Raw genomic sequence first — 19,440 nt, forward strand, 5'->3', positions numbered from 1 at the left:
TGATTGTTAATGGCGTGGTAATTAACATGACTGTTTGTCTTGACAGCTGACAGCTTAGTTTGCTTTATTTTTTTATTCCAGTCACATTGTGGGACATGACAACAAATTTCAACTCCATTAAATATAAAGACGTAAAGAAAGAGACCACAGATTGATGTTATTGACCATGTTATTTTCTGGTTTTCGCAAGTTTTACGTACTCCAAACAGGGATTTTCTGTATCTCACAAGCTGAATTGGTGCTCTTAAAAATGCTTGTTTCTTGTGCAGGGCTGATATACGTCCTTCGCATATGCATCAGAATGTGTTGTGCTTTTTGACAAGACACTCTGTAACAGCTTAAACAACCATTAATGGATCTGTGCAAGAACACTGTACTAAAGACATCAGCAAAATTGTGCTCATTATAATAAACCTTTATTAAAAAAGAAAAGCCATTACAGACCATGCAGGTAAAAGCTCTGGGAGATTTATGAATGAAAAATAATACATTACAGATAAAGTAAAAGGAAAGGAGGAACACCACCAAATAGCACTCCACCATCAATAATTCAGACTTGATCTGGGATGGCTTTACACTTAACAGACTCCATACAACAACAGGCAGTGCTACTGGACTTTACTCTGTTACCTTAGGTAAAATAGTGCTACAGGTCTGTAAGAGTTAACAGCTTTCTCTCCCATATACACTACATCTTCATAACACTTGATGCAGCCAAGATATCTACAATAACTTAACTCCTGCAGTTTTAAGATATTTACTACAGTCAGAGTGCAGCAAAGAGCTTTCATACAGATGGTCACATCTTCTCCAGATAACCCAAAACAAACCTAGAAATGAAGGTGAAGGTATAGGATTTCTGTTTTAATTTAGGTCTTATTTTGCGCACTGTTTTTATAAGACAACTGTACTGATACCATTCTTGTACACGTTCTACAATTAAGATACTTCCAATTCCTGTTGTAAAGGTCATTAACTTTCTGTGGTTTATCTCAACATCACTACCCTTTTTTGTGCTCATGCTGTTGTTTAGTTACAGCATACTCCCCACTAATCTCCTGTCAAAAAACTCACTTTCTAAAACTGGGGAGACTGGAGTACCAGCTCAGCACTCTCAGAACTGTAGCAGACTGCGGCATCTAAAATGTTGTCCTATCATTTGTCCTCTGCGTGGCTATCCAGTCCTGGTGCAGTAGAGTTTGTTTGCCATTTGTCATTCCAATCCAGCTGCCTGCTGGTTTAACTGGGCCAGCTTAACAGTATTTCCCAGCTCTTCCTTTAAAGAGATCCGGGAAACCTGCCCCATGCCAGCCCTCCAGATGCCATATTCCACACTTTGCCAGTCATTCAGGTCATTGTTGATAGAGCTACACAACCCGGAGAATAACATTACTGAAATCCTATTATATATATACAGTATCCTACATTCTCTTTCAGCGGCAAATGCTTGCAGATAGAAAGTTGTCTGAACCTACTGTAGAATTCAGAAAAAGTCCTTGTGCCTGGATGACTGTGAGTGGCAGTCAGCTTGAGCACAAGAGGAGTCAGCTGTGGGTTATGTCCTGGACAAACGATTTAAACACCAGCTGTCTGACTAGCAGGTGTCTGAAGGAGCCAGAAAGAGGAGCTGAGATAACACCAGGGCACTGGAAGAAAGCTGACAAGCTGAACGGACTGACTGGCAGAAGATGATGAGCCAGAGAAAATGGATGGAACAGGTGAAAAGACGTTGGCGCGCTGCTGTTACTGACCAGAAGGTCACACCAACCAGTAAGTCCGTGGCCCTTGGATTGTTTAACCACACCACAGCCTGTCACGTTCTGATACTCACTCCCTGGAATACTGATATAAAGTGCAACCACAGGCTCTTGCTACCTAAATTCTCTAGAGGACGGGCATGTATACTATGTCAGCTTCAGTGCCTTCTTGCCCTGGTAGCTCTCATTCTGCGGGGGAGATGTTGCCTTCCTCTTCATCCTCCACCATACCCTTCAAGTAGGATCTCTTGAACTCCTCGAACACCATGTCCTCTTCCAGCTCGCTGCCGGGAGACACCGTATAGTTTAGACCAAACTGCGCGGCCTGGAAAGAAGTGGCTTTTATAATCTGCCTTTTCCCCCCCCGATGTAATCCGTTTTTTTAAGAGCTGCCAACAACATGATCACAAGATAGAAACAACGAGAGAAGGAAGTGAAAACAAAGACACAAAACAGGATACAAGCCACCGGGCAGTTTATATAACAGGAAAAAACATCTGTATGAAAAGACCACTTTTATGTGTCTGGGGAAAAGTCCAGTTTTCCTTGAGCTCCTTGAGTTCCCAAAAAATGATACTTTAAATAACTTCCTTTTAGCTTACATTAGAACATTTAGCCTACATTTATCTTTTCACAAACAAAAGTCATTGTAATGGGCTGTTGCTGCAAGTACCAGCAGTTGCTTTTAAAATAAAACTGGACAGTGAAGACAGAAAGGAAGACATTAAAGCTGGTTGGCTACACAGCAGCAAGTCAACTCATTTTTGATAGTGGCCAGTTCCTCTGTTGCCATCATGAATTGGTTTCCTACACCCCAGCACTTTTAACTGCAAAGGGTAACAGTAACAGCAAATTACACAAGGTTCAATGTCAGTCTCAGGTGTGGAGAACTTGTGGATTATTGCTGGAACTGATATTTCAGATTTATTTGGTGTTTAAGGCGGTGGTTTCCAGTATCCACTTTGGACTATCAACTCCCCTGAAGAAGCCTTGAATGGAAAACTCAGTATAATGATTAAGGGGGTGAAGTCCTGTTCTACTTGAACACTCCAATATGAAATCTGTCTTGCAGTACTTGTAATGGGAAACAGCAATTGGTAGAGCTTAGTGGAAACATCACTGATTCTTTACCTTTCTTTCACTGCGTGTAAGATGCCAATCGAAGCAGAAAAAAAGAGAAAAGGGAAAACAAATTAGACAGCAAGAAATTGTATTGGAGCTCAACAATGAAGGATTACATCTATTACTCTCATACAAATTGTTCTCTCCAGCACTTTTTATTAATTTGCCCTTCAGCTTAACAGGATGGTTGGCGTGAATGTGAATTCCGAACCAACCCTGTACGTTTCACAGCAAATCTTTAGACCTTAGAGTAAATAAGGACTGTGAAAGGGAGCAGACCTCTAACCTCTTACAGACCGATTGTATTTTTTCCCCAGCGTGCCCGTGTGTAACTGCTCTGCGGCCAGCCCACTCACAGCATGTCTGCCCTTGTAACACATCATACTAGTCATAGGTGGAGCGATTTACTTGTTTGCAATAATCAGGTACCAGTAATAAAAACAATTATAAGACACTTTCATCCAAGGATTAGAGGATAATCTATAGGTTAACAAAACAACTGCCTCCATGGGTATTTTTCAGACCTCAGTTTCTGAGTTGGGGCTCAAAACGCTTTTCTTTCTATTAGCCTTTTATAACATATTGTTTGCTCCACTCAGATATACACTTTTATAATAATAATAATAATAATAATAATAATAATAATAATAATAATAATAATAATAATAATAATAATAATAATAATAATAATAATTGCTTATACTTATATAGCGCTTTTCTGGACACTCCACTCAAAGCGCTTTACAGGTAATGGGGTCTCCCCTCCACCACCACCAATGTGCAGCATCCACCTGGATGATGCGACGGCAGCCATAGTGCGCCAGAACACTCACCACACATCAGCTATCAGTGGGGAGGAGAGCAGAGTAATGCTCTCCTCCCCACTAATAAACTGCTGCCCCAGTCTTAGACTCATTCCCAACTTGAACCCAGGCTCATTTTCTTGCTGACAGCAAGCTGATACACAGCTAAGCAACAGGAGCCTTCGCACATTTTTACTCCATTTCCGATTTGAAAACCATCAAGCCTGTTTTTAATTCCACTGAGTATCATTAGCTGCTTTACTTGATCAGCAACGTACCGGATTCAGGTTTAGGATGCATCAGCCTGAAAGGCAGTTCCAGCCCAATCTCACTGGAAAGCAGAGACTTAGATTAGAGACCTGGAGTCAATAGTTACAGTTTTTATGCAAAGATTAGGGGTTGCAAATGTCATTTATAAACATGTTATAGATGGGATATATTAACAGAGTGATAGAGATAATATAATCACCACCTTCTACTGTAGATTATTTGCACGTTAGGAATAAACCCCAGTCCTGAACCATAACCCTAATTCTAGGGCCATTTGGGAAAAGTTGGATCTGGCTTATCTATTTACATATTCTGCAACCCCTAAACTAAAGTGTGATCAAGTCATCTCAATTTTATCCCAAATTACCCCAGGAGAGACTTCAATTTACAATCAGTAAAGGTACAGGACACTGCCCTCACATAACAGGACAATAGGTCTTAAAAACATTCAGTACTTTTTTTCTCAGCAGTGACCTCTGAATGATGCATTTTGGTTTGCTCAAACTGGAAATAACAGTCACATCACATTTTGGGCAATAAAAACAACATATATTTTACATCCCTAGGTTACTTCTCTTAGAGAAAAGACATTTTTTGACAGTAGGTATTGACCAAGAAGTATTTGTTTTGCAATAGAAAAACGTTTTTTTTTATCTTTGAGCTTTTGAATCAATAGCTGCCTTTCAACTACTAAAAAAGGGCACCCACTGAAGAGAAAATATTGAACAACTAACCTGGCACCCATATCTCCCACAATCCTACAAAGCAAAAGACAAAAGCAGCTTTAAACCTCCATTCAAGCAGACATGAACCTACAGAAGATGGTCTTCACAACAAAGCCTTGTTACACATTTCTGAGATTGTAGAGCAATAGTGTCAAATTCAGTTCTTGGAGAGCCCAAACTGAGCTCTCAGTTACACAGTAGTTCCAATCATTTCATTAACCACATAAGAGTAATACTGGTAACCTGGCTCTCAGGTGTTTCAGAAGTAACTATCTTTAATGAGGTAGGTATTTAGAGTATTAAAGTGCAAAAGACCTAAAGGAACAACCAGTATATGACTAAGATACAGTAAACCATCAATTAAATGGAGGGCCTGCAGGGCTGGGAAGGATGGAACTGCCTGGTCAAATGTGTACCTGCTGCACACTCATGACCCTAACTGATGGCTTGAGATCTGCTGCAGATTCGATCTGCTGCAGATTACTGATGGCTTAGGATCGGCTGCAGATTCAATGTGCCAGCAGATGTGACCTGCTGTCTCTCAGGCACCTGCCAGGACCTGAGGTGCACAGCATCATACTGCAGCACCACTATACCAAACTGTCATCCTCCCTCTGCTACTGTCTTGATCGCCACTTGGAGTCCTGGCAAAAGGTGTCACTCTTCAGTCACATCTCACACTAAGCTCTGCCAGAAAAGGCCACTCTCTACATTCTGGAAGAGCAGTGTGCCAAGGAGTCATACCGGCTGTCCTTAAGCTAGGCCTTTTATGAGGGTTCAAGCAGTGATTTAGATTAAAGTGTAGCTGGTACTTCCAAATCATGAGGAACATGGAAAGCCATAGCAATAAAGTAAATTTAAATCACATTTTTTCCACAAGCAAAAGTGTCATTACTATCGGCGCTAACATTTCTTATTAAATGGCAATATGAGCCTGCTTCTTAAAGTTGGTTCATTTTAAGAAAAAGAGATGAAACGGTTTTGTCCTATAAGGCTGTGTGTGAGGTGGCTAAGGAAGGAGCTGCAGGGCACTTCGTATTCCAGTCATTATTTCATCTGTTCTCATCTACCATTGCAGTGTCTTGAAGACAGAGAAAAAAAACAACCTTATTCTAAACTTTCCATTTCTGTACTGATATGAAATTCTGCATTTAAAAAAAACTTGTGTGTCAATGTGTTACTCGTCATCCTGGTTCTACTACCACTGGAGCTGCAGTACTGCTGGGGACTGTCCTGCCTGTCTGGATCAGCCGAGTCCCTAGTCTACACACCCGCCAGCAATGATCTTCACCACAATCCTGTAGGCCACCAGGATTCCCAGGATCTCCTTCAGGACACCTTCCTTCACTCTGCAGGACAGGGAAGGAAATCCGTTAGCCCTCACAGGAGGGACAGCTCCTCCATCCACGTCATCGCTTGTTGTCAGTTGTTCTTTTCCCAGAAGCCAATTAACCTTTAGTTAATTAAGCCTAAGAATAAATCGGTGTAGTGCTCTGTTCTAGCCCCTAAGTAGTGACATATTGGAGACAGATGCTTAGAGAGCTGCTATTTTATAACAAAAAATGTTTTAGTAAAAGCACGTAAAGTGGTCTGCTGTTATTTTACCATTTTGAAAGACCAACTCTTTGACACGAAAGAAAGACTGGGACACACTGTCCTGGGGGTTTTGTCCACTCACATGCTGGAAGAAGCCAAATTGGTGTCTTCGTGCTTCAGTTTCCCATCAAGGGACAGGCCCCGCCTCTCCCGGTTGTTAGCCAATAGCGGCAGCAGAGTGTAGACCTTCTTGAGGCTGGTGCCAGAAGGCACTTGATCACTGGCATACCACAGAAAGCCATGTTAGAGCTGGAGCACGATCACAGGGCAAGATAGTAGAAAGTTTAGCTGTGAGCACATTTAACTAACTATAGAGACAGAAACAGCTCCAGCCTAGCTGCTTTAGAATTGTTTTCTTTTCCTGGAGAGGAGAGGGGCTGCTCTGTCTCAGTGAGGACAAGTGCCACCTCTCTCTGTGCCCAGTGTAACCCTGAACTCTACATGGCTCTTCTGAAAGCCACTGTTACAGGAAATAGTTTTGGTACCTTTCATCTGAAGCTGCAATACATAACGCATCTAGCTAAATGAGGTTTTTTTGCTTTAATAATTTTTAGTTAGGTTTATTTTCAAATCTTATTGGCTTCGAAACAGGTAGATCCAATGCTGTAGTCATCTATGGAGAGAATGCCTTGTAATCCTAGTATTTTCTAGTAATTTCTATTTTATTAGAAAGATTACTGCTGGAAGATATTCTCTTATCATATCCTTTTATGCAGGTACACATGTCTGTTAAGGATAGTCACCTGGGTTCCTCTACAGCCACGGGCTTGACATACTTATCGTTGGAATACAGCACCACATTGGTGACCTGCTCCACTGAGAAAACAGAGCACAGAACAAGGTCAGGCGCAGCTAGCTGGCATCGGCCTAGCAGGCTCACTGAAGAGACCGCCTCTCCACAGCCCTCTGATTTCAACAGAAAAACACGAACCAGATGCCACAGGTGGCAACTAAGCGGACATTTATGTAAGACGAAGAACAGAAGGCACTTCTTTGCACAGAGGGTTGTAGGAGTCTGGAACAAGCTAATCAGCAACATCTATGAAGCTGATATCCTGACGTCCTTTGAGAAATGGCTGGATAAGATTGTCCAGTCCCTCACCGCAACCAAATGGTGTATATGGGTGGAAAAGAACCTCTTATGCTCTTATCTCATTCTTCTGCATCATGGGCATGATTCTATCATGTGCCATTAACGCAAACTGAACACTTAAATCTAGGCCTTTTGTCCCACTGCTGTTGTCTTGTATCAGAAGTATAAGCCATTCCTTGAGACAAACAGGCACATTATGGCTGAGACACGGTGTCAGGAATAATCGGAACATGGTGTCATACACGTATATTATTTAACAGACCTGAACCAACATCCTAACAAATATCCTCACCTGTTAAAGTTATGTTCTTTACTGTCTTGTTGGAGCTGTTATTAATGGCGACATGAACATTGATGGGCTCTCCATGATAGTATGTCTGGAGACAAAGAAGAGAAGAGAAGGAGGTTCATCGTTTCTATTCTTATAAACATACAGTATTCTTCCTTTTCTCAGTTTTGTTGCAATTGTTTTGTTTACCTGGGAAACACTCCTGCACTCCAGTACTGTAATATCATTTTACTAGTAACACACAGATTCTACAAATAACACCAATTTCCATGTTAAAAACAAATTGGAATAAGCGTCAAAATTTGAGAAATTGGAGATTGTGTGACTGGGACATCAGCCTTGAGAAGCCCTGTTTTCTTATTGCTTCTTTCCTCTGCAAGTAGCCTGCTTAGATTTTGAACCTGCTCTGCATGAGACGACAAAGACAGTGGGGAACTAAATAAAAGGTCAGGAGAAAAATGCAAGTGTTTCACCTTTTCAAATTTCAAAGCAGTTTAGCTTCCTGTATAAACTAAAAGTCAACAGAGATGAACATTGAGCTGCAGACATCTCCTGCACTAATTGTAGCAGAGTAATTGCATGTCTGTAAAACTATAGAACTTTAATTGTATCTGTTCTATCACTCACTGTGGTAGCCTGGTTTGGTAAGGTGAATAGAAACAGACTGAGCAGGATGGTGAAAACAGCCAGCAAAGTCATTGGTGCACAACAGCTAGAGCGGGCAGACACTGCATCAAACTACTTGTAGCAGTGCAGATGGCCAGGATAGTCACTGACTGTCATGACCGCCCTTTGCGCAGCAAATTTAAGCTCCTTCCATCATAAAGTCAGGAAGTTAAACTACCCAAATTTCAGCACAATAGAACTAAGTTAACTTTTATTCCCTTGTGTTATTAACCTCTTAATTTGAACAACTGATTTTACTGTATATTTTACTTTATTTTTTCATCTTGTCTGCATCTTACTTCTTTCACACACCGATGTCCCAGTTTCTTTGTTTTTCTGTAAATTGGGAAGATTACTTAAGCAGCTAACTTGTTTTATGAAAGCATGTTTCTTATTTGTTAACAGGGTCGTAGCGTGAATTGCATTGTGTATTGTGTTATGTCTTTTACCTGCCTGCAAAGCAAATTTCCCATCTGGGACAATAAAGGAAGTAAGTCCGATCTGGGAGTGGTAGATAAAATGCATTTGTTTAACCCCTCAGCCAAAGAATTTGCTTTCCTTTTAGCTAGAAATAAATCATTCTCCAGAACTGACTACTTCTCACTATTTTTTTCTGTGGTACACAATGTGGAGACACTAACCATGTCACTATCAAACCATCATGCCAATTCTTGCAGATTGGTTTAAACTTTAAAATGACCACAGTTTCCCCACTGGTATTTTAATACCACACAACAAATGGATGAAACTTTTGAGATACAGTTTCAAGCTAATCATTGTTTTAATACTGTACTATTACAAAATCACACTTTTTGGACACAGTTTAAAGCTAAATTGGAGAAATGACTTAATTTTAAGCAAGATATGTTTGTTACATCACAGCTGCATAAATCCCATCTTTAACAAAATAATGAATTGCACACTGAGTTAACTGCTGTTCCACAACACTCTTTTTTCAGAGGCTTTGGCATTGGAAATCAACCTGGCTTGAAAATAATTAAATTCACTGCTTAAACACTGTACCAATTTCATAATGGAAAGGACTAGGCAGAATTGTATTCTTAATGGCAGTCAACCCAGCCACTCTGTAACTCTATCTTAGTGATTCCAATCTGGGCCAATCTGTCATAAGAGCTGAAACCAACCTCACGGGCTGTCCAGGCATCATTGGGTCCTGGCTTCTCTTTCATGAGATTTCTATGAAATGTTTGTCTGCTAGGATCCATGGTGCCAGTAGGGGGCAGTGGAGGTTTGGATTGCTGCTGCTGACAGTCAACACTGGTTTCAGGGGGAAGCCAGTGTCGATGTGTGACTGGACTGTGGGAGTTCTATGTTGGATGAGTGGGAGAGGGGAAGGGTTGTGTGGGGTGAGGTAAAGGCCATTTCCTTTGTCTTTTTGCATTTGGTTTTCTTCAAATTGACAAAAAAAAACCATTTGTGGAACTGTTTTCTTCTTCTCAACCTACACATAAAGTTCAAATCTTTCAATTCCGTTCACCTTAAAATCAGAAAATATAGGTAGCAACCATTCTGTTTTGCCTGCTTTTGTCAGACACAAAAACCAAGCCAGAATCATATCTTGCAGGAGATCAGGTGAACCCCAGGCTGGTGCAGACTGTCTGCGGAGTGTATCCATCAGACTCATCTGGCTGGCAGGAGTCTGAGCTGCTTTTTGAGAAGGCCCATTTGAGAAGTATGGGGACGTCAGTCAAAGCCTCACAGGTCTACTGCAAGCATTCACTAATAAATCACCTTACACTAAGCATTCAGGATGTTCATCTCTGTGGTCTATCCACTGACGCAATATCTTTTTTTTCCCATTTTTAGATGAATTTCACAAGACTGCATACCTCCTTTTCCAGACTGACTTCCACGTGCAGGGGCTTGTCTGACATGATGAACTCCCTGGTGGTCTCCACCTTGGGTGGGGGGCCTCTCTGCTCTGGGGCGTACTGCACCTTGCGGATCGCGAGGCGGACAGAGCTCCTGGAGAGGGCAGGGCCAGGGAGAGGAGAGAGTGGAGAGAGTGGGGAGTGAATGCTAATGTAATGGGCGGAGTGGTGGCTCTGTGGCTAAGGATCTGCGTCTAAGGATCTGCGTCTGTGACTGGAAGGTTGCAGGTTCAAAACCCGCGGCCGGCAGAGGAATCCTACTCCGTTGGGCCCCTGAGCAAGCCCCTTAACCCCAACTGCTCCAGGGGCACCATACAATGGCAGACCCTGCGCTCTGACCCCAAGCTTCTCTCCCTGTCTGTGTGTCTGTGTCTCCTTGGAGAAAAAGCTGGGGTATGCAAAAAGACGAATTCCTAATGCAAGAAATTGTTTAGGACTAATAAAGAAACATTATTATTATTACATTATGTAAGCAGCGTTTGGGCGGCTCCTCACCATTTAAATCAATCAATTTAACCCGCTGATGTGGCCCCTTTTAGTGTTGCTCACTGTCTGAAAGCATTAAAACACCATAGCTCCAGTCCAGGGTAGCACAGCGATGCAGTGGTTAACATTGCTGCCTCACAGTGCTCAGGCCCTGAATTCAATTCCAGTCCTGGGGTGCTATCTGTGTGGAATTTGTATTTTCTCCCTGTGTTCACGTGGTTTTCCTATGGGTGCGTTGCTTTCCTCCCACAGACCAAAGGTTTCTGGAGCAAGTGTGTGCCCTGTGATAGACTGGCATCCCGTAAAGGCTATATTCCGCCTCGTGCCCGTTGCTTGCCAGGGCTCCAGTTCCCCCCGCAACCCTGAATTGGATGAAGCAGTTAGAAAATGGAGGGAAGGATGGATCTCCTGTCAAACTAAAATCCAATGTGGCTGACCTGCTGGACTGACTACACTTTCACATCAAACACAGAAATTCCCCAAATTCCAGCTGATCTGTGCAAAGCGATCCATGCAGTACACCACACATGTCACATGGGTGCTTCTGAGCTCCAGGAAGATAAGTGTGATAGGGGTCTGTAGAGTCTTCTGTGTCCTCATTAGGACAATGAGGGAAGCCAACAGAATGTTTGGATGTATAGAAAAAGAGTGAATTTGCATCCAGGAAAGTTATGCTCAAGAGCTTTACAGCAATTATTGAGACCTCATTTAGAATACCAAATTCAGTTTTGGTCACCATATCATAAAACAGATTACAGTCTTAAAAAAGGTTAAAAGAAGAGCAAAAATGATTCATAGTCTAAGGAAATTGTCATAAATTAAAGAACTTAATGCTTCTCAATCTTGAACAAAGGACAAGAGATTCAAGCAATTCTAAGGCATATAGAGTCAACTCAGGTGCATTATTTCAGATATGTGACCGGAAAGATACTGGGTCACATTTGGAAGCTGAAAGGAAATTTAATTAGCATGGAGAATAGGAATTGCTTCTTTACTAGGATTACCTGGAACAAGCTTCCCAGCCAAGGAGTTGGGTAGCCAATCAAAATTCTGGGCTCCTTCAAGAAGTAGCTTGATTATACGATAGATTCACCTACGCATATTTAACTACTACATGACCCAGATGGTTCAAATGACATCCTCCTTTAACTCTCTTATTTGTGAACAAAAATTGTATAACAGCATCAGAAACTTGTCAGACCCAGGCAAGGGTCTATCCCAGAAGCAAAGGGTATATACCCTGGACAGGACACCACTCCATCGCACCCCAGCCTGGAATCGAACCCAGAACAATTGTGGGGTAGCAGTGCTAGAAGCTTCCCATGGACATCAATCACTTCAGACACTTTGTGCAGAGCAAGGGTGGTTAGAAACCTGACAAGACTAGTTACATCTGCTCTTACCGCTTGTGAACCTTGTCATCCTGGTTATCTGCACAGAAGGCCTTTATCTCGAAATCCACAGCGCAGAACTGTGGACAGAGAAGAGAACAGATGTTACAGATGGCATAGCTAGGAGCAGGAGAGAAGGACAGGCAGGAGGAAAATGAATAAGGAATGAAAAGGGTGGAATGAGCAAGGAGAGAGAAGAATGACTGATCTTCTCTTTCTGGCCTCTCTTTTCTCTTCCATTCCTTTTGGAGCTAAAGTTGTTTTGAAAAGCACACTCAAACTACATTGTTTTATGAGCTAGATGTCATAAACATAGCTAAATGGGTTGATAATCAGTGTCTCTTTCTTTCATACAATTCAATTTGAATTCATCCATTTCAGTTAGTGATCAGTTAAATAAAGCTTTAGGCACCTAAACAACACCCTGGCGTTGAGGTAGAATAAAGGCTATTGATAAGATTACACGTGCCCTAGGCTTTGGGATTTCTGAGGAGAATATAGCTTCATGTGAACACCCAGTCTCAGTCTGTTTGAGAGGTGCAAGTCAGAAGGCACGGAGGAGCTGGAAACGCATGAATCGGTCAGCTCTGCAGGTGGATGTACTGCAGGATGTTGTCCACACGGCCCATTCTTTCCTGGGCTGTAGAGAAGCCCCAGCTGAGAAGCTGAGTGATTTACACTTCCAAATCAGTGGAAATAAAAACCATTATTGCCCAGCCCAATTTTGCAAAACAAATGACTCAACATAAATGATACTTCCCCTTTTCTTTTTTTTTTATTATGCCACAGGCTCTAGAGTTCTTGAAAGTTCACCGCTGGCATTGCCCTTCAACACCCATCCAGCAGGACAGCCGAACCTCACTGTCAGGCCTCACAAGAAACTTGGAAACACTGCAGTCTTGTAACTGGTCAGCTGGTTCATTAGAAAGGTGTGCAGGTAGCCTATGAACATTTTTTCTTGTGTGAAGAACAAAAAGCTTGGAACTTACTGGTGGTGTGGGAGCAACAAGAGAAGCACAAAGCCACTTTGTGGTGTGGATATCCCATAAGCCACACTGAGCCCTCATCTTCCGGAATATTCCTGTCTTACCTTTCCCGTATCTGTAGGAGCCGGCTGCAGACCAACGGAACAAGGCAGATTGTCCGGGAACTGAAACAGAAACAACCTCATTACTGTGGCTCTCTATGGTTATATCCCCGCCACTTATTGGAGATTATTCCTCTTTGCAGATGCTTGATTCATATTAAGCATACAGTGGGTTTCACTAAGACTCAAATATTGAACAAACCTGTGCTATACTACAAAACGCAAAAAAAAATTATTTGAAGTTTTTTTATATGTTAACGTCAATTACTGCAAGTCAGTAAATAAGAAACTGAATGAAACCAGCAAACCAGGAAAGTGGTAGGGATTTTGAAGACACTAGGGGTAAATCCATTAGCCCTATTGTGCAATTGCAACATGAAGAAAAAACAAAGAAAGCCCTGGAACTTCAAAGCAAGGAGCCAACAAATATGTAAAACAAAACAGCAGACAATAGAGAAATAGAAATTGAAATGTTTTCCACATCCATTAATTGAATGACTGGCCATTCACTGTTGGTCTGCAGGTTTTCTAGGTCTCAGCACTTGAAGAGCAGGGAGCAGCTGTTGAATTAAGCTATCAGTCAGCTGACAAGGCTTGTTAAGTGTTCAGTTGGAATGAAAACCTGCAGACACACTGACATTTGAGGTGTGGAATAGCCAGTCCTGGGCCTTAGACATTAACTGCTGGAGAGTCATCCTGCTCCATTTTGGTCACACCTGTTATTACAAGTACAAACACCACTAAGCAACTGCAACAGGCTAGTTGTTACTGGGTTACCCTGGTAACAGTGCACATTTGAGTGTTCTGGGACTAGGATTGGGCGGGGCTTCAGTCACTCAGAGTTTTTTATGGTTTCCAGGGCAACAGTGAATCCTGTAAACCAGTGGTGATGTCAGCACTAACTCTAGAGGATTCTGGGATGCACAATGTGTTGAAAGGCCAATAGGAAAAGGTCTGGGAGGAGTTTGTCCACTGATGTTTATCTCCTCCCCCTGTGCGGTACTTGAGTTGCAGCATTAAAAGCCGAGTCACCACCATTAGCAATTCCATATGGGCTCAGGAATACGAAGGAAATTTTGATGGCCATTTCAATGTCTTTTAAAAAATTCATGGCAATTGTGAAGTGCCTGAACATGTGCTCCCGTGCGCCGACTGGCCCCTCACCTCGAAGAAGAAGGGGTAGGAGTTGTCACCGAGCTTGCGCAGCAAGCGCTCTTGTGTCTTGGAGTGTGTCTTCCTGTCCTGGAGAGGAGGGTACACCTGCCGGGTGGACAGGTAGATATCCCGGCGGAAGGCGATGCCCATGACGTCCATGTCATCCCTCCCGTACCGGAAGGTGCAGGACAGCATAATGTACACTAAGGGAAGATTGGGACAGTCGCTGTGGTGAACACACTGTAACACAGGAGGCTTTAGTCTAGCTGCTCAGCCATTGAACATGTACAAGAGGAAAGAGGGGCTCCTGCTCTCGAGAGAACAGCCAGCCCCCTTTTCACTTGTGCTTCGTTTTTCCACAAAAGACATTTTTGGAGTATAGAATGATTTTATTTACCACAAGAAATTAGTAATGAATAATATTAATAATGAATGAATTAAACTTTTTGTTTTTGCTTCAAGACATGCACCTTAGACATTCTGCTAATGTAACATCAATTAAGACCATCTTATCTCCATCAAATCAGGAGTGTTTAGGGCTTCACATTCTTACCTTTTTTTCCTTTTAACAACTCAGGGTCCACCAGGACAACACCATCTAATTCACGGAAGGAAGAGAACAGCATCATATTTTAAAATGTACAATGTTTGATATTGGGCCACTATTTGATTTAGAGACAACAAGATACAAAGATGTATGTATCAATAAGAAAAAAATATTTTCTACTTAAATTCTGTGCATCACAGCAATTTGGCATTCTTTATAGGTTTTAAAAAAACGTTGAGAACCTACTGAAAACCACAAAAAAAAGGCTGGTGTGTGGGACGATGGAGCCCCCAGACACTTCAAACAAAACTTCAATACAGAAGAGACTGGTGTTTCTTGGTTCTGGTAATGTCTAACTGCTTAGACAGTAATGAGCACCTGGGCACGTAAAACTTCACTGAAAATGGGGTGCCTTGAAATCCAATCTTTTTCTTACTGCTTGTTCCAGTTCAGGTTCTTGGGGGATTGAACCCAGGGCCCCAGTGCAGCGAGGGAGCAATACTACCCCCTGCACCACCATGCCGCCTTGCCTTGAAATCTCTTAATGAAAAGATCAACAATATGAAAGGCATCAAGCTGTCAAATCCAAGAAAACTTGAGTGAGGATCCAGCCAGCTTTTGTGATGGATAGAAGTGATGAGACACCACATGCAGCAGATGGACCAGGGGCTCACAGCCAGCACTGAAAAGCATCTTAGCAGTAGAGCAAGCCAGGGTCCCATTAATTTCTATCCATTAGGAAACCTTTTATGATGGCCAGTGCTGATGACCGCCAGATGGAGTTCACCAAGGCATAGCTACAGGGGCAATTTAATGTTCTAATTTACTGGCACAGACACATTGAAGAGAAGTGGTCTACATGCTTTCCAGCCAAAGAGGATTGTATTTGGGAGTGAGTTGAAGACCTGGCAACTAGAACCACTACCAGTATCTTATTATGTGAATTTAGCCACCACCCTAATACTCTCTGAAATGCATAAGTTGCGGGTCCTGCAAAACTGCCTCTCTGTCTCCCCTTTGAAAGAGCTCACCCACAGGATCCACAAAGTCAACATGGTCCACAAAGTCCCTCTTGCCCATGTAGACGCCAACCTGGAGGGTCAAAGGAGAAAAGAGGGTCAAGCAGGACTTCTAGCAAAGAGGGAGTGGCAGAAGGCAGCTGTCCTGGGACTGTGCACAAAGGTGATTAACTTACAGAACTAGTGAGCATCTATCATTCTGAAGAAGAAAACACGTGACAGCGCTGACACTGAACTATTAGGATAAAACAAAAACTGTGTGGGAATGTGGGAATCTATTTAGGTTTTGTGTTTTCATTGGAAAATATTCTGGGTTGTAGGTAAACCTAGCTAAACACAAAGAAAGGGGCTAATCGTCATGTGCATGGATTCAAAGAAAAGTCCAAATTTAGAGCATGTAAAAAGAAGCCATTTCCTCTTGAGTGTAAGCAGTGTGCCAGACAGAACATCCCTTGGGGCAGGTGATTTAAGTCTGGCATTGTTCTCCAAATATATACAGCCTGGCTGCTGGCTTCTGTCCATGAAGGGGACAGCAGAGTGCAGAATGGAAGACAGGAGGGTTTGAAATAGCTGCTGCACCTCTAGATGGAAACATAGGGGGACTGAGGAACAGGATAGGAAAGCTCTGAGAGAGAGAGGGGTTATGCTATCTTTTGTTAATGCGGTTTCCTTCAAGGAAGATAATTTTTTATAAAGTAAAAGAAGGCCAGTGGCAAACTGCAATGGCTGGTTTAACATATGAAAAATGAATAAAAAGGGCTCACAAGCAGCAAGGAGCAAACTAGCTGAGAGGTGGAAACCAACACCTTCTAACACCTCTGTATATATGAAATGCCTTGAAATCCAATCAAAAGTATACCCAGAAGTGTTGTAGATCCATGTGTTGTCCAGTCAAGATGTTTCTTTTTCAAAAGTGTGTTTGAGGCCTGAAGCATTCTCATTTTAACAACAGCTTAAACTATGTTTAAATGTTGCGGTTTTGGATCTGTCTCTGAAGGAGATTATTGAGTTTAACAGAACAGATTAAGAAATAAACATCCTACACAGTGTGTGGGTCAAGAACTGTCCTTTCAAGGAATACTATTGACATATCCTGAAAACAGCCAGGGTTCCTGGCTCCTGATCTAGCATGTATATTAGGCTTTGCACTGTCGGTCTGCCCGCGTTTGATAATAATATTAATACATCGCATTTGACTCTCAAAATCTCAAGTGGCTTGACTCCTCCTTAAATCGATTTCCTTAGATTAGCCTTCAGTTGAGTCATGGTGGAGCCATGTATGCCACATAGCCCACACTGTGGGTGACAAGACTGCTGGTGCACGATTTCTTGGGCTTTGGAATTAGATCCACAAGGAAAATCAAGGAATATCACTCCCTGGCCACATTTAAATACCACCTTAACACTCAGATTTAAATTAAAAGTACATCTTAATTAATTTACCTAAAATTGTATTAATGTAATATCAACAGAACATCAGGGAAAGGTCTCTAGGTGGAAGGAGGCCCCTTCACACCATCAAATCTGTTGGAATCTATTTCTCTATAGTCCCACAGCAAACACTCGATCTGAAAACACCCCCCTTCCACCAACGTGCAAACTCCACTTGAAGCCCCTCACCTGGGAAAGAGGCATAATGAAATTTGTGCATCTTCATGGAATCAAATGTGCACGGAATGTTCTCTTCTCATGCATAAGTGCACCAGTAGAGAATCTTAGTGAAAGTATACACAATATTCTACATAGCTAGTGCTGCCCAACTTCACAGTGCTTAACCCACTTACCGACTTGTCCCGAGACAGCTTCTTAAAGATGATGTGCCTGGAAGAGCTCATGCTGCTGGCTCTTTAGAGGATCGGCGATTTGTGCGGAAATTGAGCTGGAGTTCTTGCCAGAGGCACAGACAATCCCGGCTGAAAGGTCAAGAGAAAGAGCTGAGGTGCTTTTGCTGTAGTTCTCCTTTTCTCTCCCGTCTATAGCAGAGTCTTGCCAGTCCTGGCACTCTTCAGTGTCGACTGTGACACACCTCACCTTTAATAATGGCCCTTAATGAATACTCAAAGTTTCCCTTCTAACCTTCATAGCTACTGCTGCAGCAATGGGTGGACACGTGAGTTTTCTAATAATGTCCAGTTTACTAAAGTAAGAATTGTTGATCACTAAACACTGAATTATAATAATCAGTTCCCTTTTCTCATGAATATTGAATCTCCAGTCTCTTATTAGGGCTAATACAATATCCCATTTTACTCCACCCATAATTGATAAACAGTTCTTAGTATCTGCCCTCTGGTGCTTTCCTGCCCTCACACATCTGCTGTTTTGAAGCCTTCCCCCCCCACCAAGATGCCCCACCAGCAGAAGGAAAGATACACACCAATGAAGAGCCAACCAAGTGCAAAGCCTTTTGAAGATTCTGCGTTCTGTCAGAAGCCTTGAACAAGTCGCGAGTCTGTCACCTGAGCCCGGAGTCGTCCCCACAATTTGTAGCCCAGACATATGGATTTCATACGTCATGACTCTCCATCAGGCAAGGGGAGCCGCCCCTCTCTGCAGCCTTTCCATAGGATAATTCCAAGAGTCTCATCAGATTGGGATCATTCCTTGTTGTCAGCAGTGCATCAGATTAGCGGGGCTAGACACCTTGCCATCACATTCACGGGTCTACTATAATAGCTCTGTAATCTCTGCCCACATTAAGCTACTGAACCTGCACGGGCAAATATGAATCATACTTACCGTGCTTTGAAAAAAAACTACCACTACATTTCCAGGACACAGGTTTGGAAGAATACAACGTCTGCAATACATGTGCACAGGGTGTTTCCTCAACCGTATTAATAATAAACTTTATTTTATGGAGCACCTTTAAAGGTGGCTTCTCAAAGTGCTTTATTAAGATACTCATGTGCCATAAATATACCCGTCAGGTTTAGATCAACAATCCAGGCTTGCTGACTAATGTCAGACAACAAAATTGCACACAATACCGACAAGTACTACACAAACTATTTTTCAAGATTGAGTTACAAGTCTATGATCCCATAAACCTGACACATATCTAGGTCAACATTACTTGGGACCTTATTGAGGTTCTTCACTCTTGTGATCTCAATGGATCTTTGTCCTTCAAACATATTTTCAAGACATTGCTGATCTGTGGAATACAGGGCTCAGCCTAAGCAGACAGCACATGCACATAGCAGGTGATGAAGGCACTGCAGGACTAAACACAAGCTCCTGCAATTCCACATTACATCATATCTGAGGATCTAACAAGTATGAGACAAAGCCCCCAGCAGAACTTGCAAGCTCGCAATGTCACAACAAAGAGAATGGAATTATCTGTATTAAGATGCTTCGCCTGAAATCGTAACAGTCAATCCCATTTGCTGCATACAGACCATCCATTTTCAAGGATTTGAACATTATTATAACCTGTTTTTGATATTCAGACTGGGTTTAGACAGCATTAACTTCAAGTAGTTAACGGAGGAGATAAAGTTGCGTTCACAAGCTGCAGCATTCTAAAAAGTATTTTG

General features: G+C 42.3%; 1 protein-coding gene across 1 annotated transcript; it reads right to left on the reverse strand.

Moving 5' to 3' along the window:
• Positions 1 to 47: 47 nt before the first annotated feature.
• On the reverse strand, positions 48 to 18,386 carry saga (S-antigen; retina and pineal gland (arrestin) a). Its single transcript, XM_015361557.2, has 16 exons — positions 18,276 to 18,386; positions 17,683 to 17,811; positions 15,911 to 15,971; positions 14,886 to 14,930; positions 14,342 to 14,535; positions 13,181 to 13,240; positions 12,103 to 12,170; positions 10,172 to 10,307; positions 7,659 to 7,743; positions 7,017 to 7,089; positions 6,356 to 6,493; positions 5,949 to 6,026; positions 4,687 to 4,710; positions 3,961 to 4,013; positions 2,889 to 2,898; positions 48 to 2,041 (listed from the first exon to the last, which is right to left on the reverse strand). The coding sequence occupies exons 2-16, from the start codon at positions 17,731 to 17,733 to the stop codon at positions 1,942 to 1,944; spliced, it is 1,176 nt and encodes a 391-aa protein (XP_015217043.1). The 5' UTR covers positions 17,734 to 17,811; positions 18,276 to 18,386; the 3' UTR covers positions 48 to 1,941.
• Positions 18,387 to 19,440: the final 1,054 nt, after the last annotated feature.

This window comes from Lepisosteus oculatus, chromosome 13 (genome assembly GCF_040954835.1).
Source record: "Lepisosteus oculatus isolate fLepOcu1 chromosome 13, fLepOcu1.hap2, whole genome shotgun sequence".
Taxonomy (NCBI): domain Eukaryota; kingdom Metazoa; phylum Chordata; class Actinopteri; order Semionotiformes; family Lepisosteidae; genus Lepisosteus; species Lepisosteus oculatus.